Here is a 25,837-nt window from a genome sequence, read left to right on the forward strand (position 1 = left end):
CATTTCTCCTTTGCCATGATAATCCATCCACCTGACAGGTGTGGCATATCAGATTAAACAGCATGATCATTACACAGGTGCACTTTGTGCTGCAGACAATAAACGCCCACTCTAAAATGTGTAGTTTTGTCACACAACGTCACAGATGTCTCAAGTTTTGAGGGAGCGTGCAATTGGCAGCCACCTCCAACATCGTTTTAGAGAATTTGGCAGTACATCAAACTGGCCTAACAACCACGCCAGCCCAGGACCTCCACATCTGAGTTCTTCACCTGCAGGCTCGTCTGAGACCAGCCACCCGGGCAGTTTCATATTTTAGTGGCGTTTTATTGTCCGCAGCACAAGGTGCAGCTGTATAATGGTAATTATGTTTAATGAGCCTCTTATATATGGATTATGTTGGCAAAGGAGAAATTCTGACTAACAGGGATGTTCACATATTTGTGCAGTTTTTGTTGTTGAGGAATTAGCTTTTTGTGCGTATGGAAAATGTCTGATCTTTTATTTCAGCTCATGAAACATGGGACCAACGCTTTACATGATGTGTTTTATATTTTTGTAAAATCACCAGGAAATTAGCTTAATTAAATCAGGTTATTTTAATTTAGAAAATCTGTTCCCAACTATTCCCACGCATAAAGACTCATCCCAATGTAATCAAGGGTTGAAATTATTATGTTTTTGTCAAATACTCAATCTGTTTGGGAATCTTGAGGTCAGTTTGCACTGTACAAATTATTTATAACAATGTTCAAGTCCCCCTTCCATCCGGTCAGGGAAAAATCTGTCCCCGGATGAATGTCCCCGGATGAATGTAATTGGGGACCCTTGCTGTAAAGGGACAGCTCCTCCTCTTCCCCTGTCTCACGCTCCACTCCATAGGAGTGTGTTAGTAGCACCGTTACATAACCTCCCATCACTTATCACTCCCAAGTGTGCTCGAGTGTTGACGTAAAACATTAACATGATAAAGAGGCCATTTCTTTGCACCTCTGGAGCCCCGTAGAGTTGTATTGGGTAAGAGGAACACTTGCACAGGCTTGTCATTGTGGTCAGTGAGTCACCACTGTAGAGTTAGTGATCTATTAAACTCATGGAGATGTTGTTGAGGGGAGTGAATGGTTTTACAGCTGCAAAACTCCAGTCCGTCTCTGTAAACTTTCAATATGATCATTAGTAACACTACTGTAGTCCCTCTCATGCCTATGACAGACGGTATAATGTCTTATATAGTTGTTATAAAGGCTTTATAAATGCATACATAAGTGGGGCTTCAGTAAAATGTTACCGATCATTATCAGTCTAATGGTGGACATGCATGTAGATAAAAATGTGTGTGTAAAGTCTATATAATATGTTGCGTCGGAGGTCAGGATGATCCATCTATCACTAATGACATGCCATTCCTCTTGTTGTGAAGGACTCTGGACAAGCTATCCCCCGCGTGGTCGAGAGCTGTATTCGATTCATCAATCTGTATGGTGAGTTGATCATCCGTGACTTATTAATATTTCGCAATGCAACAGCTATGGTTTTCTTTCAATTTCACACCTCTTGCAGGCCAACCAAGTGTAACAGTCAAATTGCTATTTAGTGTATTTAATTGTGTTCAACCTGTTCAATGTTTGACCTGTTCAATGTTTGACCTGTTCAATGCTTGACCTTTCCAAGTTTGGTCAAATGTAACATTCCGTCAATTTCAGTGTTCATTGTTTGCGTGTGTCCATTCTTCCCGTGTCAGTGTTAGAATCCGTTTCATTTTAGTCCGTCATGGGAAAGACTACGCAGATACCATCTTGCTTACTGCAACCATCCATACAGCCAATGGGATGCAACCGTAGAGATGTAGAGCGATCGCAACATTGTATCTGTCCCTTTTATTGGCGTCTGTGAGCAGCAGGAAGTGCCATTGAGGCCATCTCCATTTTGAAGTAGTCAATTTCCTTCTACTACTTCAATGAGTTGGTAAACAAACTGAAAGTGTGTGTGATCCCTCCTGATGACCTGGATGGAATTATGTGATCCTTCCCACCCAGTTGACTACTTCAAAATGGTTGAAAGTCCTCAATGGTGCTGCCCATGCTAAAACAGGCTTTTGGGCACCTGAGTTCTCTATACATCTCTTAACGATGCAACACACACTTCCTTCACACACGCTGTCAAATAGGTTAGTTAGGCTATTACTGTAAGCCACGTTAATAAAACCCCTACAGAATATGTCAGCTTAATCTTTTGATGCTAATGACCTCTTTCCATGTTTTGCGGACACCGGCGACGTCTTACAATACTGGGGCGGCCGTTTTGTGACGGGGAAGACATCGGCTAATTAAGCTCTGCGCTAACCTCTGACCTATCTCCTTATTAAATCCCGGCTGGAGGACACTTTAGTGAGACTTGATTGCGGTCTCTCTCGCTCCTGAATTATCTTTAATTGGAAAAGTGAAGGGTGGAGGAACGGGATGTGGCCTTTTAGTTGGGATTTAAACTGGCTTTTTGCACTGTTTTTTTTTTTGTAATGGCTGCCTGTCATCATGAACTAAGTGTGTGTGTGTGTGTGTGTGTCTCTATCTCCTCTCTTTCTCGCTCTGTTCTTTGTTCTCTTCAGGCCTTCAACATCAAGGGATATTCCGTGTGTCCGGGTCTCAGATGGAAATCAATGACATAAAGAACTCATTTGAGAGAGGTGGGATGTTATTAACATGTTACAGTCAATTGACACTTCCCACATTTGAAATGAATGGATATGAGTGTACTTTAATTGATTATATAATACTTTTGAGCTACAGACTTTGACTTGGTCTAGTTGCCACTTCATTTACTATTTTAAAATCATTTGTTTACACTGGTAGGAACTTATCAAATGTATTTATAAAGCCCTTCTTACATCAGCAGATGTCACAAAGTGCTTATACAGAAACCCAGCCTAAAACTCCCAAACAGCAAGCAATGCAGATGTAGAAGCACGGTGGCCAGTCCTCTTCTGGCTGTGCCGGGTGGAGATTATAAGAGTACATGGCCATTATTAAAGCCAAATCTTTCTTCAAGATGTTCAAACATTCATAGATGACCAGCAGGGTCAAATAATAATCACAGTGTTTGTAGATGGTGCAACAGGTCAGTACCTCAGGAGTAAATGTCAGTTGGGTTTTCATAGCTGACCATCCAGAGGTTGAGACAGCAGGCGCATTAAAAAGAGCGAGTGACGAGGGAGGAGGAGAGAGCTGAGAACAGCAGGTCTGGGACAAGGTTGCATGTTAGCCGCAGGCAGAACAGTTGAAACTGGAGCAGCAGCACGACCAGGTGGACTGGGGACAGCAAAGGAGTCATCAGGCCAGGTAGTCCTGAGGTGTTGCCAGTGTGTAAGTTTAACTTCCTTCTAGTGAGGGGAAATCACATCATTGCCTGCATACATATCCCTCACATACACTTATCGGTCTCCCAGGTAACGACCCGTTGACAGATGACGAGAACAACCACGACATCAACTCAGTGGCCGGTGTTCTCAAACTCTACTTCCGGGGCCTGGAAAAGTCCCTCCTGCCCAAGGAAAGATTTAACGACCTCCTCTCCTGTATCAGTAAGTAGCTTTTTTTTTTTTTTTTATTATTTTTAATTTTACCCTTTTTTCTCCCCAATTTCGTGGAATCCAATTGTTTAGTAGCTACTATCTTGTCTCATTGCTACAACTCCCGTACGGGCTCGGGAGAGACGAAGGTTGAAAGTCATGCGTCCTCCGATACACAACCCAACCAAGCCTCACTGCTTCTTTACACAGCGCGCATCCAACCCGAAAGCCAGCCGCACCAATGTGTCGGAGGCTACACCGTGCACCTGGCAACCTTGGTTAGCGCGCACTGCGCCCAGCCCGCCACAGGAGTCGCTGGTGTGCGATGAGAGAAGGATATCCCTACCGGCCAAACCCTCCCTAACCCGGATGACGCTGGGCCAATTGTGCGTCGCCCCACGGACCTCCCGGTCGTCAATAGCATGCTGCTGTGTTACCCTGTCTTTGTGCCCGGGTGTGAATAGTACCACTGTGTGTCCTTCGGTCTTCTCCGCTGACTAGAGCATTCATGGGATGAGCTGGGACACAAAGCTCACCGTACAGCCTGGTGTTGGGTGATGAAATGTAGAAAGGCAGAAGTACAGTAGTGTTTACATCAAACCAAACAGTGGTGACTTTGCTACTCTCACACAGACGGCCATATTGTTCTCTTACCGTAACAGCAGTGTGACACGGTCTGACGTAGTTCAGTCAGGCCTTTGTGGGATTCGCTCTGACCTTATAAGATGTCATGTGAGGGCTTTGAGGGTGGACTAGTGGAGTAGCCACTGTTGTTCAAGAACAATAAACTGGCTAGTGTGAGTCACATGTACTGTACTTGACGTGTGATGTAATGCCTTTGGTGGGGTGTGTGTGTGTGTGTGTGTGTGAGCGAGATATGGCATTGGCTTACACTTGTGAGGGATGGGGATTCCCTGTTGTTTACATTCTCTAAGGCCTAACATACCAGCGCTTGGAGAGTGGGCCTCATGCCCAGCCAGCAGTCTCCATATGAATAAAACCCTGTCTCCAGCACAGTGTCAAGATTGGACAAACACACGTGTCTGTACATGAGGTTGTATAGTTGCACGTTTCTGCATTGTCTGTCTACTGTCTTCCACAGCGAGTGAGGTGGGGTGATCGTGAGGAAAGAGCGGGGGGGGACTGTTCTTTAAATAGCATCCTTCTGAAGTGTTCAGGAACCATGCAGAAGAGAACTCACGTAAGATGAATAACATCACAAGTATTCCCTAAAGACCATCTCCCAGATGGCCCAAACTCGTTTCATGGTGACAGCGCTATTTCAGGAAGCCATCGTCGTGGCCAATGGAAAAACATGAAATGGGCTGCTTTGGAACAGAGGAGATGGGCGGGTTAAAGCGTAATTGAGCAGCGCTCAACGCTTTGTATGATCGTTCTGACACAAGACTAAAGTTTTGTGAGATGCTTTGTCATAATTATTGCAGCAGTGACAAAAAATGGATCAATACGGCAGTTTATTTTAATTTTTTTCCTCTCGCTGACAAGAGAGAATCAAAAGGGAGATGATAACAGAGAGAGATACAAAGAGAGAGAGAAACAGTGCGAGGTACATTTGTACTTTCGTCCTTTAGTAGACACTCTTGCCCAAGCACTTACAATCAGTGCTTTTTTTAAACTAAAGTAGGCACGCATGCATGTGCACGCACGCTCCCTTTCCCTTCTGTTAGTGTCACTTTCTTGTGATATTTAGGGCAGCAACAGAACTGGAAACGGCAGCATTTATTCCAGTGTGATTTATAACTGTGGAATTGTCCTCAATGATATTTATAACGGTTTTAAGAACCGTGAGTATCCTTACTGGTATTTGGAGCTGCTCGGAGCGTCATCTATGGTTAGTAAGTCTTTGTGAGGGCCCATGAGATTGTAGCCTGATTAAACCAGAGTGAATGTGGCGCTCACCATTGAGCGTAGCATTCAATCTGGTTCAACCAGGCTATAGAGCAGGGGCCTGCAACAGGTGTGCCATATCCAGCCCACAAGTGATTTAATTGAGGGGGGGTTGTATTTTAGTTTTTGGTTAAAAAATAATGTTAAAATCTGTTCCCAAGTACTCCCCCCCCACCCCCCAAAAAAAGAGAGACATGGGATCGTGTCTCAATGTAATCAAGGTATGTATTATTGTTATTTTAAAATACACAGTGCACAAATGATTATAATTATGTTCCGGCCCCCCTGCTATAGAGAGTTGGGCCTTATTCTAATGGTCTCGCCCTTAATATGCTGCTTACAGCTGCAGGCACACTGGGTATCAATGAGTGAGTGGGCACATTCAGATGGATATCCGCCATTAAATATGCAGCCCTGCAAAGTGGCATGTCAGGCACATTTTAGAGAAGATCAGGGACGACGCACAGACAGAGATTGTCCCTGAATGTCACCCGATTCACTGTGACAGGAAGACTTTAATCAGCTTAATGGCTGATACGTTCGCGCGTGTGACACACACACACCACCTCAGATACATGTATTTTAAATAGCTTTATGCATACTAATAAGAAATATAGATCAATCTAAAAACTGTTCAACCTGAATCTAAATCATTGTAGCCTAAATGGCTCCGGTCTGTATTTACATGATGTGCAATAGTGAATGATTTAATACATCTCTCCCTCTCTCTCTCCCGCTCGATCGCTCTCTCAGGAATAGAGAACCTGTATGAAAGATCCCTGTACATCCGTAAGATCCTCCTGACCGCCGTGCCCAGGTCTGTCCTCGTCGTGATGCGCTACCTCTTCGCCTTTCTCAACCAGTAAGTCCTCACCAACCAGTCCAGGGTCATATCCATTAGGCATCAAACGGATGACAATTGACTGCAAGGGACTTGTCCAATAGGAAACTCCACATTTTTGTTTTCCATTGTGTGCCCTAATGAATAATATAACCCAGGCTTGTTCACTAACTCTTCATTATTTGATATACCATTAGTAAGTACAAAACACACATTGACTGTACTACTGTATGGGGGACATGTAAGTAAATCACCAAATAGCCCTGAACTTGAACCTTTTAAGATCATTGTAGAGTACACTCTGGTTTGAAACTGTATGCAGAGAGCGGGAGAGAAAATGATAAGCTAGCGTTAAGTTAGACGTGTCCACTAATAAGGAGTGACTGGAGAGAGATGTATTCATTCCTTAGTAATTTACTCTACCTGAAAGGCTGTCATTGTTCAGTCACTGTTTAGGTGATACAGAGAGGAGCATCATGACGCCGTGAACTCCTTTAGGTTATTTCAAGGTTGGAGAATTGATCACTACCCAGACAGTGAGAGGATACACAGGCTGTCTGGTGCCTCGGCTGAAAATACAGCTGTACCACGGCTGAACTCATTCCTGTCTGTACACAAACAAATTAAAATGCTGTGTTTTGTGAAGTGCAAAGTTGTCTTGTTGCAATGATTACGCCAACTTATCTGTGTAAACCCTGTATCTTTCTATTTCTCCTCCCCCCCTCTCCCAGCCTGTCCCAGTACAGTGATGAGAACATGATGGACCCCTATAACCTGGCAATCTGCTTCGGCCCCACCCTCATGCCTACGCCCAACATCGAGGACCAGGTGTCATGCCAGGCACACGTCAACGAGGTCATCAAGACGGTCATCATCCACCACGAGACCATCTTCCCCGACGCCAAGGAGCTGGACGGGCCCGTCTACGAGAAGTGCATGGCCGGGGGAGACTACTGGTGAGCTGAACATAGAAATGTAATTACTAGAACATAGACCTGAGCTTCGAAATATAACTACTAGAATGGACCTGGATGAGCCCGTTTACATGCATAGCCGGCAGAGACTACTGGTGAGGTCAGGGTTCCCACTGTTCGACACTATGAATTCCACGACTTTTCAATGTAATGTGTTAAATTCCCTGACTTTCCCTGTCTGAAATCAACATTTCCCTGATATTCCATAAGTTCCCTGACCTGTGGGACCCTGTGAGATGATTGAGTGAGCAGGGTCACCCGTTTAGGGGGTCAGGGGTCATTCGTTAGTGAAACCCGATACGGGCAACTTGTGATGATGTCATTTAGACGAGCTTCACAGATGTGCAAGGTGAGGTGTTGGCCGGGGAGCTCTTTACAAAGTCGTGGGTGTTTTTCTCATTCCCATCCTGTGATTGTAGTCTAACGCCGGCTCGCAGCCAAATGACCCCTTCATAAGGGACATAATGCTCCATGCTGCAGGTATGTACGCACGCGGTGTGGAGCCCGTCCAAGGGCCACAGCTGTCTCAATACATTATTAGCGAGAGTTAATGCAGCTAATTAGGCTAAATGATGAGGTGTCTTTGGTGAGAAAATATGACAAGGGAGAGAGCGCTTACTTTCCTGCGTTCGAGATCTTGAATCTTTCGGTATCTGCCTTGACGAGGTGAGACGGACTAAACGATCACCGTAAAGACCCTTCATCAGGGTAGAGGAAAGGAGACAAGTCACTTGGCAAGGAAACCGTCATCATTATAATGTTAAGTAGTGGAGCACGTAGACCTATGTTAAAACAGAGCAGAGTAAAGTTCCCAAGCCAACTAGCTCCACAGCTGAGCAGTGAGAGGTTAGCGTCATCTACCCCCGAAGAGCACTAGCCCGGTTCCACATCTGTTAGTGCTGTATTGACAACTCCTTAGCTTTACATATCGGCCTTGACGAGGTTAGTAAGGAAACTCTAACCTAAAGTGCAGCACATAGAAGTACAGTCCATTAAAACAGACCAGATTCAAGACGCTCCACAGCTGTGAGGATGACAGCCTATCACTTGCTTCCTCTGACGAGCACGTCTCTCTCTCTGTTTCTCTGTCCCTATCTCTCTCTCTCTGTTCCTTGGCGGAGTGTTAGCGTTAGCTCCGCCAGAGCTAATCACCCGTCACAGCCGTCAGGACGCCGTCCCTGACCGAGACACATCAAACCCGTGGAGATTTTCTGTCTTCGCTTCCTCCCCCAGTGGGTGATGCAAGGCGGGTGGCAGTGGTGTGTTACCCTGGGAAATGGCGCTAAGTGCCAGCCGGGGGTCATCTGTGGAAGATGTAAGGGGCGTTAGTGCCAGGTTCATGCCACAGGGTTCCCGGGGACAACGTCTGAAAACAGATCATTCAAACCCAGGCTGTGTCATGGGAATACTGCCGATGCCCTCGATTTGTGCATATCAATAGTCGGTGGCTACCTCTTAATGTGGCTGTAGATGCATCTCAGCCGTCTAAAGTCCACTGCTTGCCTGCTCCCCTTCATCTACACTAAAGGTATTAGTCGGACGAGATCTATATGAGCCGTACCACTTACCAGGTATTTGCTTTCACCAATCCAGTCCAATGTCACATCATTGCCCGTAGAAGGAAAGGAGACGAGGAGGGGAATCCACGTCACACTATTAAGATACACCCATAGGCTGAAATGAAATTGAGTAGCTGGTACGGTTGTATCCATGGTAGCCGGACCCTGACCCTAACCTATAAACTCTGACCTCTGACCCCTCCACACACACACACACAGTGAGAGTCCCTACAGTGAGCATGGGGCCATTGAGGAGGTGGACAACGAGGGAGGGACAGAGACACATACCAGCGAGGACGGTGAGTACCCTTCAAGCACCCTCGTAAGCCTATGATGTAATGACATACCAGATGTGAACATCATGGGAAAAGCATACACTTTCTTAAACCCAGAGCACACTGGTCTGTGTGGATAATCCTGCCTTTCAGCCTGCTAAATGGAATGACCTTAAAGGGGCAGGGAACTGGACTCCAGAGATGTGGGTGTCTATTGATATTCAAATGATTTTTGCATCACCATCTCCCCATGGGACCTGGGTCACACGCTGGCAGCAGTACCCCCCCTCCCAGGCCCCTGCTGCACCCCCCCTCCCAGGCCCCTGCTGCACCCCCCCCTCCCAGGCCCCTGCTGCACCCCTCCCTCCCAGGCCCCTGCTGCACCCCTCCCTCCCAGGCCCCTGCTGCACCCCTCCCTCCCAGGCCCCTGCTGCACCCCCCCCTCCCAGGCCCCTGCTGCACCCCCCCATCCCAGGCCCCTGCTACACCCCCCTATCCCAGGCCCCTGCTACACCCCCCTATCCCAGGCCCTGCTACACCCCCACATCCCAGGCCCCTGCTACACCCCCCCATCCCAGGCCCCTGCTACACCCCCCTCCCAGGCCCCTGGTGTGCACTTCTGCACCCCTCTGGACCCCTTCGGGTTTAATTTTTTGGGGGTCAGCCCATAGAATTCTAAAGAACTCCTAATTCTATGGGTTGGCAACTCAAGTATGCTGGGAGCATATTTAACTACTTTTTGGCAAGTTCTCAATCGGTTACCTCTTGAACTCCAACCTGGAATGAGGAGTGATGAGGATGAATGATTGTTTCGATGTGAGAGTTGGTCTATACAACTTCAGACTTTCCAGACTAGCATAATAATACCATCTGTATTGTCCCTGCTTTTTAAATTACTTCACCATGTGTTCATATGATAGGCCTCACTCACACCAGCCTCAGAGACACAAGCAGCCCCCCCCCCCCCCCCCCAGATGTCTGCTTGCTCTTCCACCTGGTCTGTTGGACCTGGTCTCAGACGGGGGGGTGGGGTGGGTGGGGGGGTGGGGGTGCGATGCAGTTGCTCTGTTCCAAATCAAACACACTGACTCACTCCCTCAGCGGACTACTAAAGGTTCAGGTGGCCTGAGTAGAAGTCCAGAAACCGGTCGTTTCTCAGGGAAAACGTCACAGAAACCTCACGAAACCTGGTCAATTATTTTTCAAAAATGTTTTTTGGGAGGGCAGACAGTGTGGGCGGCAACTCTTTCAACCCGAACTTCCAAACCCGTTTCGTTTCCATGGTAATAATAAACACACACGTTAGTAGCCTAATCACAATAATAGCCATTTATCATCAGTCTGTAGACAGAATTTATACAAGAGCTCCAGGATGGAAATGTAGGCCATAGTTCTCATTACATAGCTTTCCTAGCACACCATCTTTCAGTCAGACACATTCATCCACATGTCCATTCCAACTAATGAAGACACCTGGGTCGTGTTCATTCGGCTTCTAATGGACTATTTTTTTTGCTGCAAAACATTTAAAACCGTTTTCCGTTAAATGCCTATCCATTGCAAAGCTATTAATTAAGGACAAGCAAACCTTAGGTTCATATGGTTTCTAACTCGGGCTACCATGGTTTTTGTCCAAATATTGTCTCCCTGTCCGTTTGAGCGGAAGGCCTTTCTGACCCCTATGTTATTGTCATTCCCGGTGGGCCTATCAAGCCCGTTCACAGGCCTATTGTCCTTAGTTAGTGGTTGAAAATACTTTAGGATCTTACTCAGATTTACAGAATCACTGTGAATGATTTGTTTCTTTAGTGTTACCGTAGGAAAATGTACAGTTCTGCTGTATGACGTCAATGTTAGATCCTAGCTGTATTCAGGGATTCAGGGATTAAGCTCTTGTTGAATCAGCCACCTCTGTAACTAGCCAATAAGGGTGAAGGGTGTAGCTGGAGCCCAATATGGCGACCAGAGTGTGAGTGTGTCTAAAGGAAAGGAGTGGGTGGGTGTGTGGAAAGGAGTGGGTGGGTGTGTGGAAAGGAGTGGGTGGGTGTGTGGAAAGGAGTGGGTGGGTGTGTGGAAAGGAGTGGGTGGGTGTGTGGAAAGGAGTGGGTGGGTGTGTGGAAAGGAAAGGAGTGGGTGGGTGGGTGTGTGGAAAGGAACGGAGTGGGTGTGTGTGTGTGGAAAGGAAAGGAGTGAGTGGGTGTGTGGAAAGGAAAGGAGTGAGTGGGTGTGTGGAAAGGAAAGGAGTGAGTGGGTGTGTGGAAAGGAAAGGAGTGAGTGGGGTTGTGGAAAGGAAAGGAGTGAGTGGGTGTGTGGAAAGGAAAGGAGTGAGTGGGGGTGTGGAAAGGAAAGGAGTGGGGGTGTCTAAAGTACTCTGCTCTATGTTGAGCTGTGTTAAAAATATATATATTTTAAATTATACAACGGACATCTGTTTTGAATCCAGAGGATCGTATTTCACCGTTTTACACAAATAATTGTACAATTTCAGTTTTAAAATGTACATATTTTTGTACTTTTTAGTACAAAGTAGTAGTTAGTCTTGTCCCATCGCTGCAACTCCCGTACAGACTTGGGAGAGGCGAAGGTCTAGAGCCATGCGTCCTCCGAAACACGACCCTGCCAAGCCGCATTGCTTCTTGTCCCACCGCTTAACCCGGAAGCCATCCGCACCAATGTGTCGGAGGAAACAACCGTACACCTGTCGACCTTGTCAGCATGCATTGAGCCTGGCCCACCACAGGAGTTGCTAGTGCGCGATGGGACAGGGACATCCCTGCCAGCCAAACCCTCCCCTAACCCGGACAACGCTGGGCCAATTGTGCGCCGCCTCATGGGTCTCCCAGTCGCGACACCATGATACAGCTGCCCAGTGGGAAGCACCTCAGTTTGGCAGGCACGTCGATACAACACTGGTGCACTAGTCATTCGCACCGGCTTATCGACCCGTTCTGCAGCCCAATCAGCCACACAAAATCTTCAGTGGCAACAAATGTGCCCAGTTAGCTGATTCGCTTTCCATACACCCACTCGCCCATACTTCGTTCGCCATATTGGGCTGCAGCTACCAATACTTGAAATAAGGCCAAGTGCCCTCCTCTTCCCTCCCCCTCCCTCTCCCTCTTTTCCATTCTTCTTCCCCTCCAACCTCAATCCCTCCTCCGCTTCCCCCTCAATCCCTTCTCCTCTTCAATGCAAATGTGTCTGTCCTCTTTACTCAGGATAGAGAGGGAGAGAGAAACTGAATAAGAAAAATAAGGAAAGTCATTCCACGTGTTGGTCTAAGTAGCTGTCCGGAAATTCCTTTGGCTGGGAGGCTCAGCCCCCGCTGGCGTGTGTCAGAGCCCATTTATTCTGATGGACTATACCTGAAGAGGCCACATTTACAGACCTGACACCAGCAACAACCCTCTGTCTGTGTGGTCATGTAAGGCAGAAGAAAATCGTTTACAACCTACTACGTCCCAGACAACCTACTACGTCCCAGACATTGTAATTTCCCCGTGTCTGGTAACTCTTTCACATGCTACAGACAGAACTCATTCTTAATGAACCGCATCCCATCAGCTCCTGCAACACGTTTCTGGACAGCAATGACATGCATGACAACGCTGCATAATCTTTATTTAGACGGCCATTTCTCCCTCCCTGTCAATACATTGGTGTACCCTCTTCTGGTATAACACTATAGGGTCAAAGGTGATTTTTATCTCCGCATGCTGTTTCATGTCAAACCCTGGTAGCTGAATGTTGGGACAGCTGTGGTTGGAGTAGTGCATTTTCTCTACCCAGTGTAGTATACACTGAAAAGGTCATTACTTTTCCTCTAAGAGAGAGACACACACACACACACACAGACACACAGACACACACACAGACAGACACACCCACACATCTGTCTCTGATCAGCATGGTGTGTCCTGTTCTGTAGCCATGCTGTAGCCATGAATAAACAGGACCTTAGATTTATGTTTGTCTGGAGAGCGAGGTAACGAGAGAGAGTGGATTCATTGGGGCCTGCCTGGCTGCTGTTTTTCTGTCTCTTGCGTTATTGATTGTAGCCATATCTCACTCCCAAGGTTGCAGTCCCTATTCGCATGCATGCACATGAACACTGAGCAGAGCGAGCCATGGGGCTGCTCCACCTGGGGTGTAACGGCATCCTACCCTGTACGGTTGTTCATCTCAGTGTGTAAACATATCTGGAGTAGGGCTGTCAAACCATTCAAATAATTGAGTTAATGGCATTAGTTAATTGCGATTAATCACCGTTTTTGAATTTGCTCAAATTTGGAAAGATTTTTCCATTTAAAAAGCAGTGCATTGAGTTAGACATGCTATGCTTTGATTGTAAGGGACGGAAACACAATTATCTACATCAGAATGGTTTAATAGCATTTACCATAAACAACACCAAAGTCACTAACATAGGGAGCATTTATAGCTGTAGCTATGTTTCAGTAGTCCTACTCCCTCTTATCAATGTTTCAGTAATTCTACTCCCTCTTATCAATGTTTCAGCAGTCCTACTCCCACTGATTCCAAGATGGCGTAGCAGTCAGACGTCTTTGTCCTGTCGTGTCCCTTGTATATATCGTTTTACATCTTTTTAGTCGCATATCCTTTAAATATTTTGCTAAACCTCATCTAAATATTCTCCTGCAACCCGCCTCACCCAATGTAGCGTGGATCTGCTTTTTTCCCCTAAAGTATTTATATTTACTTCGGATCCGGAATCCCTCAACTGAAGCTAGCCAGCTAACTACCAGCTATCAGTCAGCAAACCATTGCCAACGGTCATCAGCTAACCTTCAGCTCGGAAAGCTCTCGTCAGTTTGAACAACGTGACTCTCTAACCAGAGCATAACGGACCTGTTATTTTTATCCCCGGATTCCTACCGCAAACGGAACATTTTCATCTGGATCTTAACAACTAGCTAACCGCAATCCCGGATGACTACTCCTGGCTAGCGTCTCCATCCCAGAGCAAGCACCAATTAGCTTGAAGCTAGCCCGGCCAGGGCTCCTGTGCTACCACCGAAGTATACTCCCGGGCTACCACCGAAGTATACTCCTGGGATACAATATCCGGACCCCTTCTACAGCCGGTACGGGGCATGGAACACTGCAGATCCCCTACGACTGGAATACCGACATAATCTGCCCGAGGACTCCAACAGGTCCCTCAGGCGCGACGCCCGCTGAAGGCCCATGCTAACCAGCTACGCCTGCTAGCTACCTAGAGCTACTTGGAACCCTACTAATTCCATGACTGGTCTATCGACGTCACCGCACGAAGAGGCAAAAACAGACTTACCCCCATCGCGACGTCCCCCAAAGGCCAACTTTCTAGCCCCTGCTATCTGCTTGCTTGCTAACCCGGTCAGCTAACTGCTAGTTTGCCGGGCCCGGTCTGCTAACTGCTAGCTTGCCTGCCCGGTCTGCTAACTGCTAGCCCTTGCTAACTGCTTACTTGCTAACCCGGTCTGCTAACTGCTAGCCCCTGCTAACTGCTTGCTAACCCGGCCTGCTAACTGCTAGCTTGCCCTGGTCTACTAACTGCTAGCTTACCTACCCGATCTGTAACTGCTAACCCATGCTAACTGCTTGCTTGCTAACCAGGCCTGCTAACGGCTAGCTTGTTTAGCCCCGGCCTACTAACTGTTAGCTTGTTAGCACCGGCCTGCTAACTGTCTGAATCGCTGTGTCCCCAGCCAGCCCAACCACTCACTGGACCCATATGTTCACTTTGCTACGCATGCCTCTCTCTAATATCAATATGACTTGTCCATTACTGTCCTGGTTAGTGATTACTGTGATTACTGTCTATTTCACTGTAGAGCCTCTAGCCCTGCTCAATATGCCTTAACCAACCATGTTGTTCCACCTCCTACATATGCGATGACATCACCTGGTTTAAACATCTCTAGAGACTATATCTCTCTCTTCATTACTCAATTTCTAGGTTACTTCCAATGTACTCACATCCTACCTTAACTTTGTCTGTACACTATGCCTTGAATCTATTCTACCGTGCCCAGAAACCTGCTCCTTTTACTCTCTGTTCTGAACGTGCTAGACGGCCAGTTCGTATAGTCTTTAGCCGTACCCTTATCCTACTTCTCCTCTGTTCCTCTGGTGATGTGGAGGTTAATCCAGGTCCTGCAGTGCCTAGCTCCACTCCCACCCCACAGGTGCTCTCATTTGTTGACTTCTGTAAATGTAAAAGCCTTGGTTTCATGCAGGTTAGCATTAGAAGCCTACTCCCTAAGTTTGTTTTACTCACTGCTTTAGCACACTCTGCCAACCCAGATGTCTTAGCCGTGTCTGAATCCTGGCTTAGGAAAACCACCAAAAACCTTGAAATTTCCATTCCTAACTATAACGTTTTCCGCCAAGATAGAACTGCCAAAGGGGGCGGTGTTGCAATCTACTGCAAAGATAGCCTGCGGAGTTCTGTATTACTATCTAAGTCTGTACCCAAACAATTTGAGCTTCTACTTCTAAAAATGCACCTTTCCAGAAACAAGTCTCTCACTGTTGCCGCTTGCTATAGACCTCCCTCTGCCCCCAGCTGTGCCCTCGATACCATATGTGAATTGATTGCCCCCCATCTATCTTCTGAGCTCGTGCTACTAGGTGACCTAAACTGGGACATGCTTAACACCCCGGCCATCCTACAAACTAAGCTTGATGCCCTCAATCTCACACAAATGATCAATGAACCTACCAGGTACAACCCCAAATCAGTAAACACGGGCACCCTCATAGATGTCATCCTAACTAATTCGCCCTCCTAATACACCTCTGCTGTTTTCAATCAAGATCTCAGCGATCACTGCCTCATTGCCTGCATCCGTAATGGGTCTGCGATCAAACAACCACCCCTCATCACTGTCAAACGCTCCCTGAAACACTTCTGCGAGCAGGCCTTTCTTATCGACCTGGCCGGGGTATCCTGGAATGCCATTGACCTCATCCCGTCAGTAGATGATGCCTGGCTATTATTTAAAAGTGCCTTCCTCACCATCTTAAATAAGCATGCCCCCCTCAAAAAATTTAGAACTAGGAATAGATATAGTCCTTGGTTCACTCCAGACCTGTCTGCCCTTGACCAGCACAAAAACATCCTGTGGCGTTCTGCATTAGCATCGAATATCCCCCATGATATGCAACTTTTCAGGGAAGTTAGGAACAAATATACACAGGCAGTTAGAAAAGCTAAGGCAAGCTTTTTCAAACAGAAATTTGCATCCTGTAGTGCTAACTCAAAAAAGTTCTGGGACACTGTAAAGTCCATGGAGAATAAGAGCACCTCCTCCCAGCTGCCCACTGCTCTGAGGCTAGGAAACACCACCGATAAATCCACTATAATTGAGAATTTCAATAGGCATTTCTCTACGGCTGGCCATGCTTTCCACTTGGCTACCCCTACCCCGGTCAACTGCCCGGCACCCTCCACAGCAACCCGCCAAAGCCCCCACCATTTCTCCTTTACCCAAATCCAGATAGCTGATGTTCTGAAAGAGCTGCAAAATCTGGACCCTTACAAATCTCTATTACTAGCCTGTTCAACCTCTCGTATCGTCTGAGATTCCTAAAGATTGGAAAGCTGCTGCGGTCATCCCCCTCTTCAAAGGGGGTGACACTCTAGACCCAAACTGCTACAGACCTATATCTATCCTACCCGGTCTTTCTAAGGTCTTCGAAAGCCAAGTTAACAAACAGATTACTGACCATTTCGAATCCCACCATACCTTCTCCGCTATGCAATCTGGTTTCAGAGCTGGTCATGGGTGCACGCTCAAGGTTCTAAACGACATCATAACCGCCATCGATAAGAGACATTACTGTGCAGTCAATATTGAAAGTCAATATATATAAAAAATAAAATTTTAAAAAAGAGTTCTTAACAGGGCGTGTTTTTTTTTTACCCTCGCAGGTGTCGTCTCGACCTGGCCAAGGCTTTCGACTCTGTCAATCACAACATTCTTATTGGCAGACTCTATAGCCTTGGTTTCTCAAATGATTGCCTCGCCTGGTTTACCAATTACTTCTCTGATAGAGTTCAGTGTGTCAAATCGGAGGGACTGTTGTCCGGACCTCTGACAGTCTCTATGGGTGTGCCACAGGGTTCAATTATCAGGCTGACTCTCTTTTCTGTATACATCAATGATGTTGCTCTTGCTGCTAGTGATTCTCTGATCCACCTCTACGCAGACGACACCATTCTGTATACTTCTGGCCCCTCCTTGGACACTGTGTTAACTAACCTCCAGACGAGCTTCAATGTCATACAACTCTCCTTCCGTGGCTTCCAACTGCTCTTAAACGCAAGTAAAACTAAATGCATGCTATTCAATCGAACACTGCCCGCACCTACTCGCCCGTCCAGCATCACTACTCTGGACGGCTCTGACTTAGAATACGTGGACAACTACAAATACCTGGGTGTCTGGTTAGACTGTAAACTCTCCTTCTAGACCCACATTAAGCATCTCCAATCCAAAATTAAATATAGAATCAGCTTCCTATATCGCAACAAAGCATCCTTCACTCATGCTGCCAAACATACCCTCGTAAAACTAACCATCCTACCGATCCTCGACTTCGGTGAGGTCATCGATAAAATAGCCTCCAACACTCTACTCAGCAAATTGGATGCAGTATATCACAGTGCCGCCCGTTTTGTCACCAAAGCCCCATACACTACCCATCATTGCGACCTGTACGCTCTCGTTGGTTGGCCCACGCTTCATACTCGTCGCCAAATCCACTGGCTACAGGTTATCTACAAGTCTCTGCTAGGTAAAGCCCCGCCTTATCTCAGCTCACTGGTCACCATAGCAGCACCCACTCGTAGCACACGCTCCAGCAGGTATATCTCACTGGTCACCCTCAAAGCCAATTCCTCCTTTGGTCGTCTTTCCTTCCAGTTCTCTGCTGCCCATGACTGGAACGAATTGCAAAAATCTCTGAAGCTGGAGACTCGCATCTCCCTCACTAGCTTTAAGCACCAGCTGTCAGAGCAGCTTACAGATCACTGCACCTGTCCATAGCCCATCTGTAAACAGCCCATCTATCTACCTACCTCATCCCCATACTGGTATTTATTTATTTATTTTGCTTCTTTGCACCCCAGTATCTCTACCTGCACATTCATCTTCTGCCGATCTACCATTCCCGTGTTTAATTGCTATATTGTAATTACTTCGCCACCATGGCCTATTTATTTCCTAACTTACCTCATTTGCACTCACTGTATATAGACTTTTTGTTTTCTTTTGTTCTACTGTATTATTGACTGTATGTTTTGTTTATTCCATGCGTAACTCTGTGTTGTATGTGTCGAATTGCTACGCTTTATCTTGGCCAGGTCGCAGTTGCAAATGAGAACTTGTTCTCAACTAGCCTACCTGGTTAAATAAAGGTGAAAAAAAAAATGAAATAAAACATTATCAATGTTTCAGCAGTCCTACTCACTCTTATCAATGTTTCAGCAGGCCTACTCACTCTTATCAATGTTTCAGCAGGCCTACTCACTCTTATCAATGTTTCAGCAGGCCTACTCACTCTTATCAATGTTTCAGCAGGCCTACTCACTCTTATCAATGTTTCAGCAGGCCTACTCACTCTTATCAATGTTTCAGCAGGCCTACTCACTCTTATCAATGTTTCAGCAGGCCTCCTCCCTGTTATCAATGTTCTTGAAGTTTTTCACTTGCACACAGCTCTCTCTCTCCCTCTCTCAAACACCCTCCCTCCCTCCTACACCCTCTCTCTTCCTCCCTCCCTCCCTCCTACACCCTCTCTCTCTCTCCCTCCCACACCCTCTCTCTCTCCCTCCCACACCCTCTCTCGCTCTCTCTCTCTCACACCCTCCCCTCCCTTACCCTTTGTCCTCCCTCCCTTACCCTTACCCTTCCCCCCCACACCCCCTCACCCTCTCCCTCACTCCCACCCTTCCCCACTCCCTCCCTTACCCTCTCTCCTCCCTCTCACACCCTCTCCCTCCCTCACTCTCTTTCTCTCCGTCCCTCCCTCCCACACCCTCTCTTTCTCTCCGTCCCTCCCTCCCACACCCTCTCTTTCTCTCCCTCCCCCCACAACCTCTCCCTTTCTCTCCCCACAACCTCTCCCTTTCTCTCCCCCCACACCTCTCGCTCTCTTGCACACCTCTCTCGCTCTCTCTTTCTCGCAGACCCTCTCTCCCACTCCCATTGACTATGATATTGATTACTGCATTGTTGGGAAAGATCAAGAAGGGCATTTCACTGTACTAGTGCTTGTGACAATAAAAATGTGAAACTTGAAACACACACCCTCTCTCACATACACACATGTACCTATGGAGAGAGAGAGAGACGTCCTGTATTGATCTCAGAGCTGTCACCTTTATTAAATCAGACAGACTAAATTCCTGCTTGTCACATCTCATTGACTCCACAACACGCCTGTCATTCCCCAGGAGGGAGAGGGGGAGAGAACCGAGATGCATGTGGAATCACTGTCCTCGCTCCACTGCTTCCCTCCCCAGGATGCTCACCAGGGAATGGTACTGAGTTGTTCCTGTTAAAAGAATATCATGGTGTCTTTTCACACATGCTTAGGTTCCTGCTATCTCAGCTCTATGGTGCTTCTCCAGTGACATTCTTCCTATTGATGAAGCTGTGCAGAGGAGCAGCAAAAGTGAATGTCAGTGTCCAGGGACCCACTGTCTGGTTTAATGGGTTCTGGTGGTTGGATGTTCTGGGGGGCATTACTTAATTAGAGGGGGGATAAAAGAATATGAGCTATTTTTGGCTTCGTTTGTTTCATTGCTGTGTTGTCATTAGTCGGGAGTTTGGCATGGGTCTCCTAACAGAGCAGTGTTTTCCATACCAGTGTTTCTCCACTTTATTAACTTTTTTGGTATAGCTGGCGGTATTTTGACGTCCGGATGAAAAGCCTGCCCAAAGTAAACTGCCTGCCACTCAGGCCCAGAAGCTAGGATATGCATATAGATTTGGATAGAAAACACTCTTAAAGTTTCTAAAACACCAAGAAAACATTCCAATACTTATTTTCCACCATAATTTGCAAATAAATTCATTAAAAATCCTACAATGGGATTTTCTGGATTTTTTCATAGTTGAAGTGTACCTATGATGAAAATTACAGGCATCATCTTTTTAAGTTGGAGAACTTGCACAATTGGTGGCTGACTAAATACTTTTTTGCCCCACTGTATGCATCTTCTAGTGATTTATTGATAGGAGAGGTCAGTCCCGCCTCTCGGTAGGCTACCTGTGTTATGTTTGTGCGTTGTGGTTGGCTGCGGTCTAATTTCTTTTCACGGAGGAGGGAGACCATGATGCTTCTTCATTGTTTTCTGTGAGGGAATTTACATGTACCTTGTAAGTGGTAAAGATGAGTTGAAATCATCAAAAGTATTGTTTTGTGGCTTTTTTATTTAAAAAAAATAACCAGTGTTTTATATGCCTTTCGACAGACTTGGAGTTGGGGGGCATAGGCTATTTACTATTTGATTGACGACGAACAGCTTGTGTTGACTTGTTTAATGGTTCCCAAACTGTGGGCAGGGTACACATGGTGCCTTAAGAAACTCAGTCCGGCTTTCAACTTACTCTTAGAATGCACAAGGTGCAATTTCGAAATTGGGTAGTACATCATCAGTTCCTCTTGTCATGCTAGTCATTGCATACCTTCGAGAGATATTTATAACTTGTAAGAAGTGTCCAGATCAACTAGCCGATGTCAGCCAACATTTTTAGCTAGGTTTTTTAGCCCATAGATTGTTGTAATGTTTGAATCACTCAAATATGACATGAATAGACATGACAATAAGTATAGAATTGCAGGTAATGGGCTAGAAAACTCCTTTGCTATTCATAAATCATACATAAATCAAACCAATACTTTTGGTCCTGTAATATTTGGGGTGGTTATGTAAAAAGTGCTGTAATTTCTAAACTGTCCACTGAATATGGATGAAAATACCCTAAATTAAAATGGGAAGTCTGCGCTTTAACCTCCTCATGGTTTCATTTCAAATCCAGACTTTTGGAGCAGAGAGACAAAATAATAAAAAATGCTTCGCTGTCCCAATAATTGTGGAGGGAACTGTTTATGACATTATTAAAGATATTGATATTGGCCTAATGGTTCAATTAAAGTGTTGACAATGGAATAGTGAACTGTTTGTTTTCTGTCTAGCAAAGCCTGTGTTTAGCGCCTGCTTCGTTCTTCAATCATACCTGTATGTCTATTCATGGGAGCTTGACTTTGTATAAAAATGGTGGTGCACAATCTGGTGGGGGGTCCAGGGATCCTCCCCCTGTACATTTTTCAATGCATTTTCCTGCAGTTCTATAATTCTCAACAGGGAATCCATGTTCACTTGACAGAACACAACCTTTTTCTTAGGTTTTTGCCACAATAAACAAATTACAAAGTATCACATTTGTTTCTTTATAGCAGCAGAGACCATAAAATACAGAATTCGAAGAACAATTCAAAACGTGCAGTAAAACTGTAAATATGACTTGAATCTGTCCCCGACAAAAAAATAAAATAATAATAGTGGTTACCCGTGAGTCGAAATTATTTTTAATATGTATTTTTCCATATATAGACAAATCCTATGTGTTTTAATCAACTACATGCACTTAACTTGTCTGATGCTTTAAGGGCACTGATTGATTAAATAAGACACACAAATGACTAGAGGGAGCCCGACTGCAATTAATTTGATTGTGCCAGGCTGTGTAAAAAAGAAGAATGACAGCGAGTGACTGAGTAACACCCATTGTCTCTCTCTCCTCCCTGCTACAGCGACCACTACAGAACATCAACAGTGTTTATTGCACTGTCTGTGTGTTGCTGAAGCTGCAACATAATTGGCTGTTTCTGACTGAAAAGTTCTGTTACCGAAATCCCTAATTAGTTCAGGAAAAACATTCCCTCTTCCCTTAACTCTTTACGTGACATGTATGCATCGCATGCATGTGACCAAGAAGGCCTGACCTATAGCATATCATAAACACACCAATAAATGATAACAAACTCCAAACACCATAACACATGTGACCGCAAAATGGAATGCAGAGGAATTGACACAAACTCAAAATGGGAACTGGTTGCTCAGGCGTTAAAGGGGAAGTCAAATCTGCGGAATAAATTTGACTAATTGTGGAAAATACTGGAGATAAAGAAGGGGTGGTAAGGAGCAAGCTCTGCATGCATATGATGTGTCCCAAACAGGTGCTGTTTTTCTGACTGTTTGGAACAATGTAAACAACCCAAAATAAATAAGCGTACGAGATAGTCTGTTGTGAGGTTGTTTTTTTAAATTAGGAATGACTCGTATTCTGTGTGATGACATGAATGCATCAATGAATGATTGATACAGTAGCCTATATAAGTATTACAACATAGGCCTAAGTAAGACTAAACAGGATGCGCTCTTAAGCCTACAGCTCGACGGTGGTTACACAAGGCTGCTTTATACTAAGCCTACTAATGATGATGACGTTACTTATTATTATAATGATGGTCATTCTAGTAATAATAACAATAAGGAGATTAACCTGTTGTGACGACCAAACCCGGATCCGGGATTCTATTTATAGACCTAAGCTCATTACCATAACGCAACGTTAACTATTCATGAAAATCGCAAATGAAATGAAATAAATATGCTATCTCTCAAGCTTAGCCTTTTGTTAACAACACTGTCATCTCAGATTTTCAAAATATGCTTTTCAACCATAGGAAAACAATCATTTGTGTAACAGTAGCTAGCTAGCGTAGCATTTAGCATTAGCATTAGCGTTAGCATTTAGCATGCAACTATCACAAAAACAAGTAAAGCCTTCAAATAAAATAACTTACCTTTGAAGAACTTCTGATGTTTTCAATGAGGAGACTCTCAGTTAGATAGCAGATGCTCAGTTTTTCCAAAAAGATTATTTGTGTATTAGAAATAGCTCCGTTTTGTACATCACATTTGGCTACCAAAAAAAAAAAAAAAAAATGAAAATTCACCCCTCAAAACGCGAACTTTTTTCCAAATTAACTCCATAATATCGACTGAAACATGGCAAACGTGGCTTAGAATCAATCCTCAAGGTGTTTTTCCACATATCTCTTCGATGATATATCCTTCGTGGAAGCCTGGTTTCTCCTTGCTCTCAAATGGAAAAATAATTGCACCTGGCTTTGCGCTCCAATTTCGACGCAGGGACACCAGGCGGACACTTGGAAAATGTAGTCTCTTATGGTCAATCTTCCAATGATATGCCTACAAATACGTCACAATGCTGCAAACACCTTGGGGAAACGACAGAAAGTGTAGGCTCATTCCTTGCGCAATCACAGCCATATAAAGAGACAATGGAAAACAGAGCTTCAGAGATTCTGCTCATTTCCTGGTTGACGTATCATCTTGGTTTCGCCTGTAGAATGAGTTCTGGGGCACTTACAGACAATATCTTTGCAGATTCTGAAACTTCAGAGTGTTTTCTTTCCAAAACAATAATATGCATAGTCGAGCATCTTTTCGTGACAAAATATTGCGCTTAAAACGGGAAAGTTTTTTATCCAAAAATGAAGTAGCGCCCCTAGAGATCCAAGAGGTTAATAATTTATTATTATTATAAATGTAATAGTAGTTCCTCACAATGTAATAGTAGTTCCTCACAATTTGGAACAGTGTGAACAACACTAAATCAATTCTAAGTAATGCCAGAGAGGTTGTTCAAACGAAGAAAAACAAGTGTGACGCCTTCATCACAGCATAGCAAAGATTAAAAAACAGCCTAATTTTTTAAATGGTTTATCCTACATGTTGTGGTTGCGTGAGGCTTGGTGCTTTTGGAATATTAAACAAATACGTATATAGGCAACAGAAGCAGGATGCGTCACACCCTGACCTTAGAGAGCCTTTTTATGTGTCTGTTTGTTTTGGTCAGGGTGTGATTTGGGTGGGTATTCTATGTTCTTTATTTCTATGTTTTGTATTTCTATGTTTTGGCCGGGTATGGTTCTCAATCAGGGTCTATCGTTGTCTCTGATTGGGAATCATACTTAGGCAGCCTGTTTTGCCACTTTAGGTTGTGGGATGTTGTTTTTTGTTAGCTCTGCATAGCCTACGGAACGTGACGTTCGTTGTTCTTTTGTTGTTTTGTTGAATCATGACCACGCTGCACTTTGGTCCACTTCTTCCGACGAGCGTTACAGGATGTCTTATTTCTGTAGATATGTGCCCGACCGGCTTGATTCAGTCTTATGTAGCAACATTTGAAATGTTTTTTTTTTTTTTTTACATTGGATAAAAGTAGAGACCGAGGTAGAAAATGGTATGTCATACACTACAGTTGAGGAGTAATGGGAAAGTAATTCTTGTATCCTCACTTTTGAGAAAATGGCCTTTGAATGCTTTGGTATCTAGTGAGGAGCTCTTTGTCTACACTCATTCGGCATCATTCACACCCTCTTAAGCTTTAGCCCCACCCATCTCTTTAAGGGTTGATCTGATTGTTCTGTCCTAACAACAGTAGTCAATCACCCAAGCTAATTGGCTAGCTTGCTAGCTACTTCCAGACACAAATGAGAGAACATCTCACTCTGACCATTTTACTTGCCCTAGCCGAGCTGGTTAGGCTGTTTTTATGTTATCCAGAGCTTTGGCAACTGTGCTCCTGGCAACATATTTATTTATTTATTTATTTATTTATTTTTTGCCAAAGCTTACTGACACCGGCTGTATTCAACGGGTGTTGAGCGTTTGTAAATTCGTCAGTAATTCTACGCCAGAGCGAATTTACCAGTTAGGTCTATCAACAGCTGTCGCAGTGAACATTCTATTGAAATGGATACTTGCATATTGGAGTCTTTTGTTAAGACATGTAGCTAGCTAGCTAAACAATTAACCATAATCCCAACTCATGATGTTACTACCCTGCATGAATTTTCAGGTAGCTAACCAACCTGGTTTAATGTTATCTAGCTAACATCAGGCTATAACTAACAAAGCAAATGGTTCTGAAATACGAATAATATTACTACACAGATCATACACGTAACGTTAGCTAGCTAACAGTACACTTTAACTTGAAATGAAAACGACTTTCTGAGAAAATTAGAAACGTGTAATAACTGAAAATGTAGCTAGCATGGATGGACCTCTGTCATGGATGCCGTGGTTGCCCTTATTTTGAAGATTTAATCCGGAGACAGGTGTTTTCTCCATCTCTTTAGCTATTATATTCTAATTCCACTGATTTCAAAACTCGGTCCACCAGAAAGTAGAGAGCAACACTTATGCAGTTCTACTACGCAATATATTTTTTAAAACTGCATTAGACAGGATTACCTACATATACTGACTAGCTCAAATAGACAGAAGCGTGCTACATGGCAGACCAATCCAAACTCATCTCTCGGCATGTCCAGCCCACTCATTATCTCAGCCAATCATGGCTAGCGGGAAGGTTGCTCTCTTTTTCTGTGGCTAAAACAACTAGGCTCGTAAAATTAACAATTGTATTCATATTTACAGATGGTATATACATTTGTTATTAAGGCACATGAAAGTTCACATGTTCCAGGAGGCATTTCTGCCAAAAAACGCATTTTGATTATACACTTAAAAAAAGTTTACGTTCAAATGGCTCTTCTGTGAAGTAGTGATGCTTGACATACTCCTAGTTTCCTGA

General features: G+C 44.9%; 1 protein-coding gene across 2 annotated transcripts in view; it reads left to right on the forward strand.

Annotated features, from left to right (window-relative positions):
- Positions 1–25,837, forward strand: part of LOC139407090 (SLIT-ROBO Rho GTPase-activating protein 1-like) — a 142,344-nt gene that overhangs the window by 106,437 nt on the left and 10,070 nt on the right. For both annotated transcript variants that reach the window (XM_071150479.1, XM_071150488.1), the window contains exons 13-18: positions 1,421–1,481; positions 2,606–2,683; positions 3,443–3,577; positions 6,227–6,335; positions 7,046–7,270; positions 9,067–9,146. In XM_071150479.1, coding sequence (XP_071006580.1) covers positions 1,421–1,481; positions 2,606–2,683; positions 3,443–3,577; positions 6,227–6,335; positions 7,046–7,270; positions 9,067–9,146 — 688 coding nt within the window. The remainder of the gene's footprint in view (positions 1–1,420; positions 1,482–2,605; positions 2,684–3,442; positions 3,578–6,226; positions 6,336–7,045; positions 7,271–9,066; positions 9,147–25,837) is intronic.

The sequence above is a fragment of the Oncorhynchus clarkii genome, chromosome 1 (genome assembly GCF_045791955.1).
Source record: "Oncorhynchus clarkii lewisi isolate Uvic-CL-2024 chromosome 1, UVic_Ocla_1.0, whole genome shotgun sequence".
In the NCBI taxonomy this organism is placed as follows: domain Eukaryota; kingdom Metazoa; phylum Chordata; class Actinopteri; order Salmoniformes; family Salmonidae; genus Oncorhynchus; species Oncorhynchus clarkii.